This window comes from Daphnia carinata, chromosome 2 (genome assembly GCF_022539665.2).
Source record: "Daphnia carinata strain CSIRO-1 chromosome 2, CSIRO_AGI_Dcar_HiC_V3, whole genome shotgun sequence".
Taxonomy (NCBI): Eukaryota; Metazoa; Arthropoda; class Branchiopoda; order Diplostraca; family Daphniidae; genus Daphnia; species Daphnia carinata.
Window position 1 is genome coordinate 1979682 of NC_081332.1, and position 18949 is coordinate 1998630.

At 39.9% G+C, this 18949-nt stretch overlaps 3 protein-coding genes across 5 annotated transcripts in view; 1 reads left to right on the plus strand and 2 right to left on the minus strand.

The window, feature by feature from the left end:
• Positions 1 to 4159: 4159 nt before the first annotated feature.
• On the plus strand, positions 4160 to 6290 carry LOC130686128 (protein adenylyltransferase SelO-like). 2 transcript variants are annotated; one of them, XM_057509420.2, is made up of 5 exons: positions 4160 to 4698; positions 4763 to 4893; positions 4966 to 5122; positions 5194 to 5352; positions 5410 to 6290. In XM_057509420.2, the coding sequence occupies exons 1-5, from the start codon at positions 4193 to 4195 to the stop codon at positions 6155 to 6157; spliced, it is 1701 nt and encodes a 566-aa protein (XP_057365403.1). In that variant the 5' UTR covers positions 4160 to 4192; the 3' UTR covers positions 6158 to 6290. The 2 variants fall into 2 exon arrangements, with proteins under 2 accessions (XP_057365403.1, XP_057365404.1); XM_057509421.2 differs by having other exon boundaries at positions 4559 to 4698; positions 4768 to 4893.
• Positions 6195 to 8979, minus strand: LOC130686127 (G patch domain-containing protein 2-like). Of its 2 annotated transcripts, XR_008999821.1 has the most exons (11): positions 8640 to 8979; positions 8495 to 8574; positions 8219 to 8436; positions 7961 to 8158; positions 7675 to 7872; positions 7247 to 7604; positions 6935 to 7182; positions 6756 to 6859; positions 6551 to 6691; positions 6330 to 6486; positions 6195 to 6239 (listed from the first exon to the last, which is right to left on the minus strand). XR_008999821.1 is itself a non-coding variant. In XM_057509419.1 (10 exons), exons 1-10 carry the CDS (start codon positions 8812 to 8814, stop codon positions 6401 to 6403), a joined length of 1806 nt encoding a protein of 601 aa, XP_057365402.1. In that variant the 5' UTR covers positions 8815 to 8979; the 3' UTR covers positions 6195 to 6400. The 2 variants fall into 2 exon arrangements, 1 of the variants encoding a protein (XP_057365402.1); XM_057509419.1 differs by having other exon boundaries at positions 6195 to 6486.
• Positions 8980 to 16016: 7037 nt separating this feature from the next.
• Positions 16017 to 18949, minus strand: part of LOC130686096 (dopamine D2-like receptor) — a 41389-nt gene continuing 38456 nt past the window's right edge. Inside the window, exons 4-8 of the mRNA XM_059497614.1 lie at positions 18086 to 18460; positions 17870 to 18009; positions 17484 to 17712; positions 16337 to 16574; positions 16017 to 16263 (exon numbers count right to left, since the gene is read on the minus strand). Coding sequence (XP_059353597.1) covers positions 16049 to 16263; positions 16337 to 16574; positions 17484 to 17712; positions 17870 to 18009; positions 18086 to 18460 — 1197 coding nt within the window. The 3' untranslated portion in view covers positions 16017 to 16048. The remainder of the gene's footprint in view (positions 16264 to 16336; positions 16575 to 17483; positions 17713 to 17869; positions 18010 to 18085; positions 18461 to 18949) is intronic.

The window sequence follows — 18949 nt, forward strand, 5'->3', positions numbered from 1 at the left end:
GAGTCTTATAAATTAGTTAACTATTTTTCCATGTATTTTGAAGGAAACCTATTTGCACTTGTAATAATGTTGTTGTGCGTCCCAACGCAATTTAATATTTCCGTCTCGGAATGTCACCTATAAATAGAGTACACAATAGAATGATTCATTTTTCGTACAAAGAAATATTGTCTACAGTGGGAACGGTAACTCAATCTTCTGGCACATAGTATCCAGACGTGACTCGAACTCTTGACTTTCGATTCCCGTAGTCAGACGCTCTACCTCAGAGCTATAAGTATTACGTAATTTTTTCGTAGCGTGCTAATACGCTACAGCGTAACGTAAAATAAGAAAAAGTCGGGCTTATTTTTAAACCTGACTATACATCAGATGGCCGTGCATGATAAGGGAATAATAATAGTATGTGGTATATCTTCATGCTATGATCTATATTTACCAGGTATACCTTACCATTAGCGTGATACATAATGCTAGTAGTCTCTGTTAAACGAAGTAGTGTCATAAGTATATCAATTCGCGCGATCAACCAACAGTAAAATAAAAAAACAAGCACGAAAGAAGCCACTAAACCATTTCATATATGATCAAAATGCTTAAAATGTTTGGAATATTAATGTTCATTTTTTAGTTTTTACGAAGTTGAAAAAAAAATTTACCGGAAGTGGCCGGAAGTAGACTGTATCTCCAGAAATACTGAACCCACAACAAAACGAATATGATTTTCGTGATCCTCGTGGAATTTAAGGTGTGTCTGACCTATTTTGACCGGCTTTTGGCGAAAAGTCCAATTTGGCCAAAATCGCGATTTTTCCTGAACTATAGTTCAGGGAAATTTGCGAATTTTGACGATTTTCGGGTATTTTCTACTGACACATGGATTCGACCCCAAATTTCACGAGGATTACGAAAATGTGGTTCTTTTTTCATTCAGACCAATAGATAGTGAGTTATTAGGCATTTTCAAACCGGAAGTTGCACTGAAAGTTAAAATTTAGAAAATTTAAAAAATGAACTATGTTCTCCTTCACAGTTTACAAAAGATCTGCGTAGTTTCACACGTAAATTCTAGTAAATGAACATAACATGGCCTTTCAAAGTTCTTAAAGTTCAGTTTTCAGGTACGACCTGTATACCACTTCAAATCACTACCACACACGTAATAATCGAAGCAAATGTTCTAAAACCATCCCCTTAATTTTGTAGCCACCAGAATTAAGGTGATAGTTGAACAGATATGGTTATTACCAGACAGAAGTAAATGGGTGATCCTATTCTTGCAGAATATTAGCAAATAGCAATCTTCAAGAATGTCTCTTAATAAGTTACAATAACAATTAATTGATTCACAAAGTAATAAAATCATTTAACAAACCAAGATATGTGCAAAGTACACAACAGAACACATCTGTTACTTGCAACTCCACTACTGGATATGTTTACTAATAAAGAAGAATAAGATTAACATGTTGCAAATGTAAAAGTAGTAAATTATCATCTTAATAATCAGTGCAATATTTGCACATCGATAATAGGGGTGGAGGTAAAAACAAAGAAAAACAGAAATACGATACCGTTCAGACGAGGGAAAATCAAATACATGTTGTCAACATAAAAACAAAGTAAACAATGAGAATCATATGACAACAAAAAATTACAATAGTTCCATTTCACACGCTAGAGGCTGATGAATCTGCAGCGCCATCTAGTGGAAATACTGTTTTGCCAGGTTTTAAAATAAGCCCGACAAAATAGCCATCGAACTAGCGCTGTAGCGTACTGGCGCGCTAGCATTGCGTCAAATCTTCGGTGTATTTCAAAAACAATTAACTTCACAAAAAAAAAAAGAAATTTATTCGGAATCAGCATTCAATTCTGAGTATACCCTGTGATATTCAACCAATTCCGATGAGTGTCAGTTTTTTCAGAAAAAAAAATTTAAGCCCGACTGAGAAAAGTCGGGCTTATTTAGTCGGGCTTAAAATTTTTTTCGGTCAGTGTTTGTAGAGAATTAACTAGAAATGTAACCGGTAGATGGCGATAGCAGTAAAACAGAAAAAAGGCCAATATTTTTAATTTTTAATTTGGGTAAAACGGATTACCATACATGAGCACCTACTAAGATTCAATCATGGGTATCTCGCCGAAATTGTCCTATTAATGATGGAATCACAATAATCCTCAATCGCGCCTTGAAGATTTTCCCACACCAATAACCTGGACAATTATTGCATTACACATGTAATGAAATAAATGAGCCTCGCTGGTGGAAAGGAAACTAACATCCCAGATTATTACAGAGCTGTTGCAGAGCCAAAAGAACTTGCCTGTGCTGACATTGTTTATCCCAGTTAGTAAAAGCATGAGTAAGTTAGGTTTTCTTGTTTCTTTTTTTTTTTGGTTGTTTATTTTCTTATGTCCCAAGTACTTTTAACTAAAATTATCTTTGGATATTCACAATTATTTCCTAAACATCTGTGGGAGAAAACATTGAAGGTTTAGCCTCAATAAATATAAAATAGTATATGCTTGTTACTGATGTGTTTGGTTGTAACTTGTTTTCCATATCAATGTCCAGGTACTTGGGATCTGAGGTCGTACACTCATCAGGCATGAGCCTTTTTCGTGTACTGATTGTTTACTTGAGCAACCTAGTTAGTGTTCTGCATTGACCGAGAATTTATAAAACACAACCATAAAATTCAATATTCTGAAGAAGAGTATTGCAAATTATAAATTGTACCTGGTATCAACTGGTAAAAAGTAGATTGCCAAAACAAGTTTAAAATGAATTAGGTCGATGTTTTACACAAAGCATTGTAAGCACTCTTCCAACATCACAGTTAAGTTTTTGCGTCGTGAATCCAGAACGAATCAACAATTTGGCGATATATTCATAAGAAGCTTTTTAAAGAAAAAATTCAACTTAATCTTAAACATCCCTAAATCAGTTTACACCAAAGTAAAATTTCAACCAAGATGTAACAGGCCGTTACATTGTCCATTAACCTTCCGTCAACTAGACTGAATGAAATGAAAAGAAAATGGCGGTTTCAAAGAAACGCCATCTATGTTCTATGACTGATGAAATGGTCTATCAAGTGGTAAGGAAGATTAGTAAATGGAAATCGTTTAATAATAATATAAACCAACGAATTTAAGCGTGTGAAGCTAATAAATTCTGACTGATATCCAAATAAGGTGATGGATTTGAAATATTTGCTTGGTTTATTACGTGTGTGCTATTGCTTTGAAATTGTATATAGGTCGTACCTGAAAGCTGAACTTTAAGAACCTTAAAAGACCATGTTATGTTTGTTTACAATAGTTTCCGTTTGAAACTACACAGATCGTGTGTTCCTTATAAAGAAGAACATAGTTCATTTTTTACATTTTCGGAATTTCAACTTCCGGTTTAAGATCCGGTTTCAAAATGCTTAATAACTCACTATCTGTTGGTCTGAACGAAAAAAGACTGTCATTTTCATAATCCTCATGAAATTTGGGGTCGAATCCATGTGTCAGTAGAAAATACCCGAAAATCGTCAAAATTCGCAAATTTTCCTGAACTATAGTTCAGGAAAAATCGCGATTTTGGCCAAATTGGACTTTTCGCCAAAAGCCGGTAAAAATAGGTCAGATATACCTAAAATTTCATAAGGATCACGAAAATCAGATTCATTTTGTTGTGGGCCCAGTATTTCTAGAGATATAGTCTACTTCTGGTCACTTCCGGTAAATTTTGGTTTCAACTTCGCAAAAAATAAAAAAATGAACATTAATATTCTAAACATTTCAAACATTTTAATCATAAGTGATACGGTATGGCGGCTTTTTTTCAATGTATTTTATGCTATTTCACTACTGGTCGATCTTGCGAGTTGCTTATCTGCGATATTGCAAGCGCTTCGTCCTGCAACTACTAGTTGATTTACTTTGTTGTTGCGCTTGAAAAAGTATAAACTTTCTGAGACTATAAAGCCCAAACAATCACAAGCGAGCAAGCAAACAAAGAATCAGCAAATTATGTATTTATTTTCTAATTAAATATTTTTTATTTGGTTCCAGAAATCAAAACTAGATGACACTGCAGTGCTCCGTTAACGTTGTTGTTGTTCTGTAGCCTATTTGCGGAAACAAATCCCGATTACTTATTAATTGTCTTAGTACGTTTATCTTTCCCATGCTTTAGATGGGCTATTTCCCCATATTTGCGGTTATCCTCTTAGTTCCAGTTAGATCTCTGACATCTACCTCCTCTAGGTGTTTAAATACCTCGCAGCGTTTTTCAGTTTTTCTTAAAAAATATTCAAGTAGCATCTCTCCGCAATGTTTAAAAATGAAATCTCTCTCTGAATGGAGTTTTAGTCAACAAAATTTATTGACTCGTTTCAACATTGACCCTGTCAAGGAAAATTATGTAAGGAGAGTAACAGGGTGTGTCTTTTCCCGTGTTGCACCAACCCCCCTAAAATCTGAATTGCAGCTTGTTTCTGCATCACAAGATGTTCTGGAAAATCTACTGGATTTGGATCCACATGAAGAGATGAATCCAAGTTTTGCTAACTTTCTTGCTGGCAATGAATTGCTTCCTGGATCAGAACCATTGGCTCACCGATATGGAGGTTATCAGTTTGGCTATTGGGCAGGTCAGCTAGGGGATGGTAGAGCAATAACAATTGGGGAATATGTAAACAGGTGATTATTCATTTCTATGACAAACTTTATAGCTGTTTTTTTTTATTTACCTTTCCCTCACAAGCAAAGGCACTCGATGGGAACTGCAACTTAAGGGAGCTGGGAAAACCCCTTACTCTAGGAATGGAGATGGACGAGCCGTTCTAAGATCATCAATCCGAGAATTCTTATGTTCAGAAGCAATGGATGCATTAGGTAAATATTTGGCTTGAGGCTGTGACGCCAACGACGTAAATGGCCAAAATGTTATGCAACGACAACATACAGGCATACCCACTTCAAGGGCTGCTGCAATCGTCGTTAGTAGAGATATGGTGGTACGTGATCAATTTTACAATGGCAGAATGAAGTACGAACCAGCAGCAGTTGTCCTCAGGCTCGCTCCCACCTGGTTCCGCATCGGATCTCTCGAAATATTGACAAAGTACGCAATAACTAACTAACCACTTGTAACGGATGGAGTTGTAGAGTACTATTCGTTCTTTACCTCTTTAGAGAGCAAGAGAAGTTGAATCTGAAGCAGGTTGTGGACTTCACAGTTGAACATTACATGCCCACTGTAGAGAGGGAAAATTACGTTAAGTTTTTCGAAACAGTCGTTGAACAGTCATCAGCTTTGGTTGCCAAGTGGATGGCTCATGGTTTCACGCATGGGTAACTATAAATTAATCCAACTGCGTCCTATTTACTACATTTGTATAAACATTGCAGTGTCCTGAACACGGACAACATGAGTCTTCTTTCCATAACGATCGATTATGGTCCTTTCGGTTTCCTGGATTCTTATAATCCATCATTTGTGCCGAACCACAGCGACGATGAGGGTCGCTATTCCTACCTCAATCAACCAAAAATCTTTAAATGGAATTTAGCCTGCTTGGCTGACGCTCTTCAACCACTTCTATCGGCCGAAGAACAGCAGCAAACGGCAGACATCATCAAACGATTCGATGACATCTATCTCGAACAGTTCATGTCCATCTTCAGACGAAAATTGGGGCTTTCGCGGCCGGCCAAAGACGAAGTCAGGCTCATCCAACTTCTCCTAGATATGATGCAACAGCGGCGAGCTGATTTTACTCAGACTTTTCGACAGTTAGGTGACCTTCACCTAGATAACATAGAGCTAAATGAAGAACACTGGGCACTGCATTCTATATCTAACCATCGTCGGTTCAGTGAGTTCATCACTTTGTACCAGGAAAGCCTAAAGGAAACAGAGACAAAAGAAGAAGAGCGCCATCGTATCATGAACAGCGTTAATCCTCAGTACGTGTTGCGTAATTGGATGGCCGAAGCTGCCATTCGCCAAGCGGAGAAGGGTGATTTTAACTTGACTAATGTTTTGTTAAAAGTGTTGAGGAAACCTTACGAAAAGGACGATGAAGCCGAAGCACTGGGCTTCTCTAATTCTCCACCCGATTGGGCATGCTCTCTCCGAGTTAGTTGTTCTAGTTAAAGAAAATAAAATCTTCCCTATTAACCAGTACTCCGCATTGTACGTTTCAAACTGACTGTTCAATACATTTTCGATCAGGAAACTATTTAGTGTACACGGTAAGAGAAAAAGCAAATACAAATATTGGCGGTTACTTGTCAAAGATTATTCATTTGTGACTAATTCCACCTACCAGCCTTTGAAAGCCTTTGGTACCCGCTGTGTGCAATGATTCAAAACCTCCCATCAAGTCGGCACATCATTTTACATTAGCATAGCCATCGAGGCTGCCCCGACAGAAGCCACTTCCTCGACAACTATCTCATTTGATTTTGATCCATGACCCAAACCTATAAAATAAATAAATCACAATTGGACTTAATGTCAGAAGATCAAGGTGTTATAGAAGCGTACCTAAATATTTCGGTCGAACGACGGCTTCCACTGGAGATGTCCGGCCTGTTCCTTGAGGCCCTAAGCCACTGCCTGGGGTCCAGCCCATGCATTTCAATATTTGACCGCCGATGTTGTTGTCATCGATCGGTGGAGCTTCGTCTAGTGTGCCAAAGTAAATGTGATATTATTCTACTAAATGTTCAACACAGAGGAGGCATCTCACTCTCTGATGTGACGGATGCCGGTGGGGTCTTCCTCTGGCGTTTAAAGTCACTCCATAACGAAGGTGAACGATCCATATCAATGCGTACTGCCTGCATGGTGTTGCTAAAACCAAAACAAAAAAAATGCAATGAATAAAGGAGAAACTTTACGTGGTGGAAGATTCAGTTTGAAACCAACGTCGTCTTTTTTAGGACAGGGCACTTGAGACCTCTGGCTCCCTCACTGAGCATTTGAAGTGAATAGAGCGAAGCTAAACGGCTAAGTTGATCTCGTTCGCTCTTCTGCATCGGGTGGAGGCGTAATTCGCTTTGAGCTGGATCTTGAAGGAATCTTGACAATTTTTCATTGGCAGACGTTAATATGCTAAATGATGGTCCTCTTTGGGCTCCCAAGTGGCGTCGGCCAGCTCTGATTTCACGTCCGGGCTAGAAAGAGAATAAGATATCAGGTTACGTGCGCTCATGAAATTCGTTCGCAAAATTCGATTACAATTCGATCTCGAAGCTTCTGCATGCGTAGCCGGTAGGCATCTTTAGCTTCGTCGCTCAAATGCTGCCACGATCCTTTCAGGAGTTGTTGGAATTTCTTTTCCTCTCCAGTGGCATCATCCTGGTCGGTATCGTCACCCTCAAGTTCTTCAACGCCGCCTACGGTGCCCGCCGTACGGAAGCGGAATTGACGAGGGAGGCTGTCTCTCTCCCACCACGGATTTCCGGGGACGCCCCAAGTCGGTCCGTTTTCTTGGTACCAATCACTTTGTTCGTCATCGGCTTCACGACCGTCGTCATAGGTATAAAATCCGGGATCAGACTCTGATCCACTAACACTACTGCTACTGACTTGTTCGCTATAAGCGTAATAGAAAAACAAAAAATGTTTATCCAATATTTTCGATTTGTTCGATTTCGAGGAATTACAGCTGCTTCATATCCAGATCCATGGAGTCGCTATTTAAATGGCCGACAACCAACGAGGCGGCACTGCAACAGGCAGCTGACAAGTTGGATGCAGTACCCGTGTCTGGCGACGAGTTGAGACTAATTTTCTCCAGCTCGCATTCGATACTCCTTTCCCGCACATTTCTCTTCCGTTTACCAATTATTATGCTTGGTACCCTTTCAGAAAAAAAAAACGAATGTTATAACCGTTAAATTATAGGATAAATTCAATTAAGAAAATTATTGTTTATAGCTTGAATTTTACTTTTGAACATTTACTGGTTTCTTCTTGACTTTTCGTTGTCTGGGTTTCGCGAAAATCGATGACGATGCAAAGGTTGAGAAAGAAAAGCTTTTCTGTTGACCAACCAAAGATAGATGTTGACTATTTGCTTCATCTAACTCTAACCCAACATGAACCACAGGCTCTGGATCGACAGCCATTCTTTTAAACCTCCGCTTTCTGAAAGACAGCAAAAAAGCATAAGACACACAACAATAATCATTAACCCATTTGCATTACCTTCTTGTATGAGGCCTCAATGGGGAGGCGGTCTCATTAAGGGAATCTGACTCCGCAACACTCAATGGTTGTACTGTGGTCTTTACAAGTATTGATCTGGAAGGACTAGCTAGTGTTCCAAATGAAGAGGTTTGCAAGGACGGGATGGCAAATGGTATCCCAGAAGGCATGGTAGACAGAGCCACCTTTTCTTTGATGCTACCTTCATCTGTTTCAGTCTATGATGGAACAGTTATGAAAATCAAATCAAAACACATCTGCCACTTAATATAGTACCTGCTGCACGCTGGAGTGTGCCTGTTCTCGGAAATCTTCCATTTCCGCTTCACTATTGCTGCTCGAATTACCAGCTTTGTCTACACAGAGCGCAATCAATTCAATGCAATAAACCAGCAGTTTCTTGTCAAAGATTTAAATTTACCGATAATATTTCCCGTTGATTTTGTTCTGCGACGACAAAAACCTTTATTTGTTTGTTTGGGTTGCTTCGATACTATGTTAAAATTTTTGTTATTGCTGCTGCTGGCACACCTGGTACGGCTAAGAAAAACAGAACTCTCGTCTAAAGCAGTAGCCAGGTCGGCCCAAGCTTCCATGTCAAAACGCAATGCCCTAGTGATACCTGACTCAGCCGCTATACGCCCTAAGCTAGTATTCTTCTGTGTCTGCTAATCTTACATTTACACATAATAAACACAGGTAGAAGCTGTCAACTCTACAACTTGAAGGCAATAACAACCGTGTAACACTGGGTCTGATGCACAATAACAAAAGATATCGGCGTTGCCTGTTTTATCTATATCACCTATACTTTTTCCATTATTCTTAATTCTTATCACTAATTCACTATATTTAAACAGGAGGAAAATACAAAATCAGACAGAGATATGGTTGCAAATCTTGACTGAGTGTCACAAAATAAACGAATAAGGAATGGTGTGTTTACTGGTTATCCATTGCTCACTGTTAGTTGTTTTATTCTCACGATGTTCGCCACTTTTTTTAATGTTACTTACTGATCTTTCTTTTAAATCCTTTACTCGAAAAAGGATTTTCTTTTTAGTGCTGCCAAGTAGATACTGAAGATTGTTTAAAATATTGAAGAAACCGATCATTTAGGATGTCCCTAACATTCATCGATCGTCTCGTGTTTCCTGGCAACGGAAATCTACGTGCTGCTACCAGATGAAATAGGAGAGAAAAAAAGGCAATAAAAAGTAATCAAGTAGCAAAGTGACAAGCAGGCGCTACATTCGTAAAGTGAACTTCCTAGTATAAATTAATAAAGGTACGCCAGCATCACAATAACGAAAATTCTTTTTGGACTGTCTCAACTTGGAGATCTTTAAGTAACTTTTTTTCGGTCAAAATTTAATCATCCGTTCTGCAACGAACTCAAAGCTCATTCGTTGAAAATAGAAATCAAGATGTAGGACATGAACTGAAGAGTAACGCCGTTGTAGATTTAAAGACTCTAGTACAACCGTTCTCAAGTACGGCTGTGGTCACCCGACCTGGTCATCGGCACAACGTGTTGATTAGATCCGAAAATGAACTCGGACGACCAGGGCTAAGATCGTTCGTTACACACTACCACACAGAACGTACTACACCATTCAGCCAACACCAATTAGCGCGTGAATGGCTCCATCAAGTTGGCGATGCGTCAAGACGTGGCCGTCTTTTCACAGTTCATTGTGGCCCCGCTATTGATTCGTTTAAACTTTGCGCTCCTCCGAAAAGTTCTCCTATTAAATCCTATTAACTCGACTTTGGACCATAGATCTATTTCTTTCATCTCCATCTTCCGGGAATTCCAAAATCGGAGAGAGAAAAAAAACAAAACAAGTTCCAATAAAGGCGGATTGGTGAGAGGAAAAAAAAAATATTGAGAAGAATTCCTACTAAATTGTGTAACTTACACAATCTACATGCCGACATCGTATAAATATAGGTGCACTCAAGCGACATTTCAACATGACGGTCAAAGATGACGAAGACTATTATACGCCAATCTCGTTTGTGCAGTTGCAATAGCAATTGATCTCGTGTACGTCAAAGGGCTATATCAAAGTTAGAGTTACGGCCAAATCATATATCGATCCCTATGGTGATGATGAGCCAACCCGTCTGATGTATTAGCCGTTGTATTAGGGCCACTATATATCCGTCTATTGCAAAGCTCAGCAGACCGACAGATGTGCATCAATTCGATATGCAGAACAAAAAAGGGCGGGCGAAGATGAGCGCGGCTAAATAGAAGCCCATGAGCACGGGAAATATACACACCGACTTCAAAGCGTCCATTTTAAATGGAGCGACCGAGTGGTTTTAAATGATTAATGAGTGGCACACGCAGGGAAACGGTCAACATCGAGACGCACACATATATTCATCTGGTTGCATCGAGAGGAGCGCCAATTCACATCTTACGATTACTTCATAAATAGGGATTTGTAATAATGCCCGTCTAAGAGAACCGATGATTTGCATATCATAATACATGGAATTAAAGCTGTAGTCAAGACCGCTTGCCATTCTACCCTATGTAGATACACATTGTATAAATATAAATGGCAAAACAAACGCAACTATCGATAATGCACATATATGTAGAAGCCATCAAGCCTCCAAGCAAGCTGTCACGTTCAAATAGATGTTTAATGAGGTCGTGTTATATAGATCAGACAACTATTCTAAACAGCAGAGCTCCTCTCCTGTGACTATATTATATTGCAAAGGAAAAAAGAATTAATGGATAGGAAACGACAGGAGATCGATATCTTGGACCGTCATATATGCAAATTTGTGCTTTAAATAACAAAAAAAGCAAAGATGCTTAAATTCGAGGTATTTTTTTTTTTGTCGTCGATATTTTGTAGATTGGGCAACCGAAAATAAAGTGCATCAAGCGAGGGCGTGTCGACATTTTGACGTTGCACCACCTATTGCGTCAATATGTAAAGCGTTCGTCCTTATTCCCTCACGGGGTTTACTGCCATTCACTTGGATTTGCATGTCTGTACACACACACAGTTCGAGGATGTACAAGTATACACAAGTTTTGAACGTTCATATATATATATATATATATATATATGCCAGGCACAGAAATTCGATTTGCAGCACGTCCCAACAGGCACAGCCTCTGGGGCGTGTAGATTTTTTGTTTCTTTTTGTTTCATCTAACGAGAAATTCTGCATTTCTAGATTAACATTTTTTTTCTTTAAATATTTCGCCAACAAGTGCGTGTAGGCATGAGTGCTATAATGTGCATTTAGAATATAACCTTAAGCAACGCCGCTATATGTGTCGATGTCTGACGAAATTTATTCAACACCCACAAGCATTTTAATAAGAGAATTCAATGCCTGCCGGTGTAGTGTGAATGTAAAAGTAATTTTCGTCTTTCCTTCAATTGAATGCATTACCACACGTTATGCAGTTCGTTCGGTCCAGGGAGCGTTGATAAATATTAGAGCCTCACGAAATTTACATATCGACCGTGGTGCTCGTCTCTTTTTGTAATCCGGTTCCTCTTTTTTTCTTCTCCATTTTTTAAAACCCCCCAAAAATTTTGGCAAGTGCAAATATTAACACGGCCTTATAGCAAGAGATTTCCCATGCGCGGGAAGAATAATCCAGCGTTCAATTATAACACCATTTCCGGCATCGGAAAATATGCGCGTCTGGTACCTTGACTTAATTACACGCATTAGTGTGCGTGTTCTTTGGATGGGGCTTCTCGTGATGCGTTGTGCAATAATGCAGAACAAAGAGCAATTGGTTCCGTACAGAAGGCCCATCTTCATTAAAATTTCATCTCTATAATTCGATGGTCTGCGAGTCTATTGGTTATGCAACAAAAAAAAAGAACACCTTACATGTTTTAAATGTATAGACTTTAGCAGCTGCTCCTAACATTAAAATCTCAACCGAATGGCGGTTCAATAAAATGTTTTTAAATGATAAAAATATAGCCCGAAATCGAGGAAAGAACCAGATAGTCAATGTGCATACAGACTTCTACAGTCTCTATCGCGTATGTAAATGTGTATTTTAGTATACCATCTTCTGACGAATTTCACAGTGTGTGTGTGTGTATTCACATTACCGAAAGTGGAAACAATAACAGAAGACCATACAGGCGGCCTTTTTGTAGGCATCCCCACTTTTGTGTGCTGTGTTTTAAAATCCGGTTGTTGTATATAACCCACCTCTTTGCCTGGCATCCGCCCACTTCGGTTTCTGCTTTTAGAGCACCAGCACAATAGACGCGTTCCTTTCTCGCCCATTATTTATCTTCCGTTTCCGATTAGTCTGTGTTCTTATTCTCTTGAAATAACATGCAAGTTGTAAGACACATTCTTCTTGAGATAAACTGGGCCGCAACGAAAACAGAGTCAAGCCCACTCTCTTCTATAGATACATACCTGCTGTTTTTTAGTTTATTATTTGAGTGTGTATACAACCGTCTTGTTGGTCCAAGGCAAAAATAGCCTCACCGGCAGGTGGGAACAGCTCGTTATCTCACTGACGTCGATAGGAAATACATACACAACCGTTTTCTTCTAGAAAACATCCAAGTTCGCTATGCGATAGCTGGGCCTAATTCACGTGAATCCATTGTCGTTCAAAGGAAAAGAAGCCCTTTATAAATAAACGTGGCAAGGGGGATGGTAGGCGTGCAAACTGGAGAAGGACCAGTGATTGTTCAAGGGCCTTGTTTTTGCGTCGTGACCCGAATTGTGTCACCGAAACAGAGAGAGATAAACTCAAAAGGAGCCACGAACGCTTTTCATCATATGCGTAGGTCTATTCTATTAAGCCTTTTCCATCGAATGACCAAGAAAAGAAAAATAAATAAAGGATGACAACATAAAAAAAAGAAGAAAAGGTGCCTACTCGGTTTCAGTCACGTAGGCCACCATTAAAATGGCGTGTAACCAATTGTACTAATCCCCTTTTTGAGACGCTTCTCAGTGGAAATGAACGGCGACGTATGCTCCTACATTATGAATGCAAAGCATAAGCAACTCAGCGGGTTTTAGCGTAGATATTCGGTATGTATCCGACCTTAGATGAATATATCGCGGCAAAGAGAGCACAAACTTTTTTCCCTTATCATATCATTTTAATTTTCACATTAAAGGGGAACTCTTGGATTGGGCCCCAAAACGTTCTTCTATAACAACCTATCGAATGTATTGCATCATATTTAAAAAAAAAAAACGTTTTACCAGCATGAACTGCCAGACGTTTCCCAAGTAGAAACAGGTGGTCATGAATATTCAAATCGATTCAATTACAACGGAAAATAATAAGAAAGTAAATGAAATAATTAATAATAAACTATTAATCTACCTTTAATGACATATTGTAAGATGGCGGTCTGGTCGCAATAGAAAGACACACCGTAATCCTATAACAAGCTTCTTTTTAAAAACAACAAAAAATAATAAGGTGGTCCTCCTATTTATATACCTCGTCTTTAATCTGGCCCAGGTTATGTGGTGTAGAACAATTAAAGTCAAGATGGCCGCTCACCAATAGATTGGAGGGGGGGAACAGCCGGTTTGTGTTTACAACAAAGAGGACAACAACAAAAAAAGGGTCAAAGGGAACAGTGGAGCGAATAGATAAAAGGAAATGGAAAAAAAATAAAGGAAGAACGTCGCAATTTTGTTTTCTATTATGTTTAATAAATGCAGCGCCGGAACATTCTGTCGCTATCTTTTGCTGTTCGTGAATCTAGCATTGAAAAAAAAGTGTTCGTAACGTTTTAAAAGGTAGATGGAAAAATTTAAAGAAAAAAAACATCACAGCTGACATGTTCTTTTCTTCTTCTTTCTATTGTGCACGATCGTTTGGTCCTCATTTGTCACATTCTTCTGCTGAAGAACGGACCTCGATAATAGTTCGGTAATAACGATAAGTCAGCACACGTTAATGGTGTTATTCGAAGAAGAATCGATTCACATTGAATACACGTATATTTGATCCTGTTTACATTAATGAATAAAAGAAAACCCACCAAACTCAACTTCCAAGAAAAGAAATGTTTTTTATTACGTTGCGTCACATGCGGAATGTGCGTTCCCAATTTAGGCTTCCTTTACAAAACTCTCAGCAGTTGCGTTTGTATCCGACATTGGGAACGGCCGGTGCTGGGGGACGAAAGAAAGAAATTATTTCTTCTAGCTTCCAATAAATATACACAGAAAAAAAAAACAGAAGCCATAAACAAAAGACATACGCGTACACCTGTTGGAGACAAGTCGACCCTCTTTTAGACCCCCCCCCCCCTACATCTTTCAATAAAAATACTTTTCTTTTTTATTAAAACACACATTTTAGAGACAACCAAAACCAAACAAAAAAAAAACGTTTTGCTTCTGTCATGCAGCCCACTTGAATATCCATTAAATTCAGCGAGAGCCTGAAACCCGATTTGTTTCAATGAGCATTGTGTAAAGACAATGCTAATTGTTCTTGTGGTATGCACAGCGGGGGAGTCGGATGTGTGTGTCACGTTGAATCCTATGTATCCACTTTATTGAAGCCAGACTGGCGATGAAACAGAATGGATATTTTAAAAAACATCAATATTAGGGGAGCATCCGAAAAACACGACGATTATGTACGGACATGTCTGCGCCTGACAGCAGAAGTTTGTGCCTATTGTGTTTTTGTTTTGTTCCAAAACAGAAACAGGCGTGTGTAATTGTCGTCTGCTTTTGCTTTGTTTGTCTTGTCTTGGCCAGAACACTAACGTCTACTTCTGTTTCTGTCGCAAACAGCCAACCCCTATATCTAGCAGCTTAATGTATTGATTAAAAATATATATATATTATTATTACAATATGTTTTCGAGTGAAACGATGTATGTGTACAGCCACGTATAAACGTAGCTAATTGCCGGGCGCCATTGAAACGCATCGTTTATTCCATAATGCATTTGTTCACATTATTTATAAATCTATACAAACGTATGAGAACGGTGGATGGGGGGGAAGGGAGATTATTTAGTTCAATTTCTGTTTTCACAATCAGTCGATGGGTTAGAAGAGGGGTAAAATACAGCCGGATATATAGAAGATCATGCGCATAGCCGAAAAGAGAGAATTACGGTTTAATGAAATTGACGTACACACACATGCACACTCACATCGCACGTGATAAAGGAACGTAACAAAAGATCAGGTGATCATTTGGGTGCGGTGTGGTGACAAATTTATGTATGCAAGGTGGGAAAACAAAAAACAAATAGGACTATCAATCGATTCTTAGCACTACATCGATAACGGAAGCCAAGAGGTGGTAAAATGATCGATTTCGACCTCCCGCGGAAAAACAGTCCCGAAAGCCAACATGAAAACAAAACACAAGTTAATTCACACGGCGTTATGTGTATAAAAAGAATAATTAACAGTAATAGTCACGAAAGTGGTGGAAAGATGAGCAACGATGTACGCACATATCGGCATTTGATAGATTTCCTTTTTTTTTTTTGAATGGCTCTATAATTTCAATAAATACATAACGGACGATCGCAGCGCCACTCGGTTCAACATTTTGGCCGATCTAAATGAACATATTTTTTGTTTTTAATCCTTCTAAAATATCGCAATTATTACAGCAAAAGTCAATCAAATAGAAATCATGTTTCAGCGTTCATTTGAATTGAGACGGTCTTTGACGCGTTATCGCAACAGCTGATAATGAAACAAACAAAAAAAAACCAGCCAACTCAAAATGAGGAAGAAAATGGCGGACTTAACTGTTATGTTTCAAACAAAAAATGAATAAAAAAAAAAATAGGGAATTTTTCAATCAGCGCAGACGAGAATGCGCTTGAAGGCCTTGCGGAACTCGAGGTTGAAGATGGTGTAAATGACGGGATTGATGAACGAATTGATGTAGCCCAACCAGGTGGTCAGATGGAAGGCCATCCCTCCCGGTTGGCAATCGCGTTCAAATTTGGTGCAAATGGCGTCCATAATGTTGCACGTGAAGAACGGCACCCAGCAAATGAGGAAGACGCCTATAAATATAGAAATTTTTTTTTTTTTTTTTTTAGTTAATCAACATCTAAATGAAAAAACTAATTTGCATACCAAGTACGATGGCAAGAGTTTTAGTGGCCTTTCGCTCTTTTTTAGCCGACGACTTTTCCCGTTTCTTCCGGCTGGCCTTGTTCACTTTGTAAATGGTAAACCTGGAGCCGGCCGTCTGGTACTGTTTGCTCTCCTTGTCAGCGCCGTTACCTCCACCGCTACCGCTGGGTGGCGTGCCGGCCGTCGAATCCACTCCGCAACTGCTACCCCCGCTCCTGTTTCCTTTACCTCTTTGTTGCTATTGTCCAAAAAAAAAAAAAAAAAAAAAAAAAAAAAAAAAAAAAAAAAAAAGAAAACGATAAAAATAAATACAATTTTTTCCTCTTTTCTTCGCCGGAAGTGAATAAACAAGTGAGGCTAATGGTTATTTGTTAATTCCCTCCGAAATAAATAATAAGGAGCCAAACATTCCCTCCACTCTCCTTTTATTCTTCAGCAATTCTATTATCTGTTTTCTTATACTCGTTTCCAGTTGACGTGCGCACGTATCAACGATCTCAGCTTTTTTTAATGGGCTCGCTGATTACTTGCCTGCTGTGCGCGCTTATTATTCGCGTTTAGCTCTACTGTAAATAAAAGAAAAACACAGAACAAAACAAAACAAACAAACGCTCGACTTGTTTTCGCTTACGGTCAATAAATACACAAACCACCGGACGTGCTACAATCATTTTCGGATGGCCGGTATTTTATTTATTTTTATACACGCATCCGGCCACGTCGACAATTTTCATTTTGATTTCCATTAAGATATCGATCGATTGCCATTGGGAAAACGTGAACCCCCACCCCCTCCCCAATTCTTTTTCTTATGAATCAAATTTAAAAGCGATTATCGATGTATGCCGTCTTTGAAGATGATGTGCGCGTCTGGCGTTAACAGACGTCACACAATGGTAGTCAAGCCCCTCTGATTGTCCCCCCCCCATAGCGACCATTCTTCACATTAACGCCCTGGCGCTGCATGGCTGCAACGTCCTCAACAACGCGCAAAATCGTTTGCCGCTCTAGCGCCTTATTACGACAGGGCCGACTATCAGAAACGCAGGCGGACACGATCACCACAATTATTCCGGAAAATGTGATTTTGTTTTGTTAAACTGAAAAAAAAAAAAAATGAAAGATGTAAATCAAAACAGACGGGCACCTTCATCCGCTTGGAATTGGCCGGTTGGCTGGTGGGCAAGGAGAGGCAAGAGACGCCGTCGGTGAGCAGCGAATGACCAAGCGAGCCCGTCGCCTGCGGCTGATTGTTATAATTCGAGTCGCCGTTGCTCAGACCTGTCACGGTGGACGCCGTCGCTGCGGCAACCGTCGTCGTTGTCGTCGTTAACAGCAGCGTCGTCGACGCCAATCCCGACGGAGGCACCTTGTTCCTATTCATTCCGCATCGGGCCGTCAACAATGGCGACACACACACACACAAATAGACCCGCGTTTATTAAAAAAAAAAATTAAATTAAATAATCAACAAATAATTTTTTTTTTTTTGGGGGGGGGGGGGAAGAAATGAAAATAAATCAAATTCTTTACCCGAGATGGGCGTTGGCCGCGTCTTTCTGCTGTTGTTTAGCGGCCAGCATAAACTCGGTGGAAATGTCCCTGGGCAATCCGCTATTACTGCCTTCCTCTGCCCATTCTTCGCCATTGTTATCATCGTCATCGTCGTCATCCTGATGGCCAAATTTCAATTCATTTCAATTAATATGCAATTTCAAAAAATTCAAAATGTATTTTTGTTTTTATTACTTGGCTGCCGCTGCCCTGGTCAGTGGCTTTGTCCTCGTCGAAGAGGCTGCCGTGTTTCATCGTCATGGATGCGTTGCGGCCGAGCAAAGTCGTCTTGGCCAGCGTGACGGCCGGAGCCGAGGACAAGAGCGTGCCGGCCAGAGCTCCGGCGTTGGCTGGACTGGCGTCGGCAATGCTGGTCGTGTCGCTGGCAGCGTTGCCTTTGGCCGCCGCAGACGCGTTGACGTGCACCCTCTGCTGTTGCTGACTGCCTACCGGCGGGCCGCCTATAGCCGTCTCGGCCAGCCGCTTCGTGTGCGGTGCCAGGTTGTCCATCAAGTGAGCGTGCTGAGGCTTGCGATTGGCGGTCGCCCTCTTTGCCCTCTCCCGAATACCCTGCGGATCAAAGAAGATGGTAGAATTGCATTTATTTTTGAATGTCCCGCGCTTTTCAAATTTTGAAAGCAAAATGCGCTCATTGGACATCGGAAACGAAACACGAAAAATGGAAAAACAAACAAAGACGATGAATAGCAACTCAAGATTAAAAGGGAATCACTTCCTCTTTTTTTTTTTTTTTTGAAATTGAAATGTTTGTTGTTGCTATCCAACTTTATAACGATGGCATTGCAGATTGGCGTTCGCATTTCGAGGCGCAAAACTTTGCCTTTTGTTTTGAATAATCCCCTCCCCCAGCCCCTTCGAATCGAGTCCTTTCATTAATGCATCTAGAATACACGTGAATTTTGCACCTCTCGCGCACACGCACGTGAAAACTAGCCTGCCCCGTCGACACAAACTCTTTTTTTTTCTTGAAACGTTAACTTGCAATCAAGAGGATTGTGGGAACGAAGATGTGTGGCCCAGCGCTGTACCAACTCCTCC

Bases quoted from the DNA above. Each gene is read 5' to 3' on its own strand.
- LOC130686128 (XM_057509420.2), top strand. From the start codon at position 4,193: ATGGGCTATTTCCCCATATTTGCGGTTATCCTCTTAGTTCCAGTTAGA. The intron at 4,699-4,762 runs GTGATTATTCAT...TTCCCTCACAAG, and splicing joins ATTGGGGAATATGTAAACAG to CAAAGGCACTCGATGGGAAC. The intron at 4,894-4,965 runs GTAAATATTTGG...GACAACATACAG, and splicing joins AGAAGCAATGGATGCATTAG to GCATACCCACTTCAAGGGCT.
- LOC130686127 (XM_057509419.1), bottom strand. From the start codon at position 8,814: ATGGAAGCTTGGGCCGACCTGGCTACTGCTTTAGACGAGAGTTCTGTT. The intron at 7,605-7,674 runs GTAATTCCTCGA...TTACGCTTATAG, and splicing joins GATCTGGATATGAAGCAGCT to CGAACAAGTCAGTAGCAGTA. The intron at 6,487-6,550 runs GTACGCTTCTAT...TTTATTTTATAG, and splicing joins CGTTCGACCGAAATATTTAG to GTTTGGGTCATGGATCAAAA.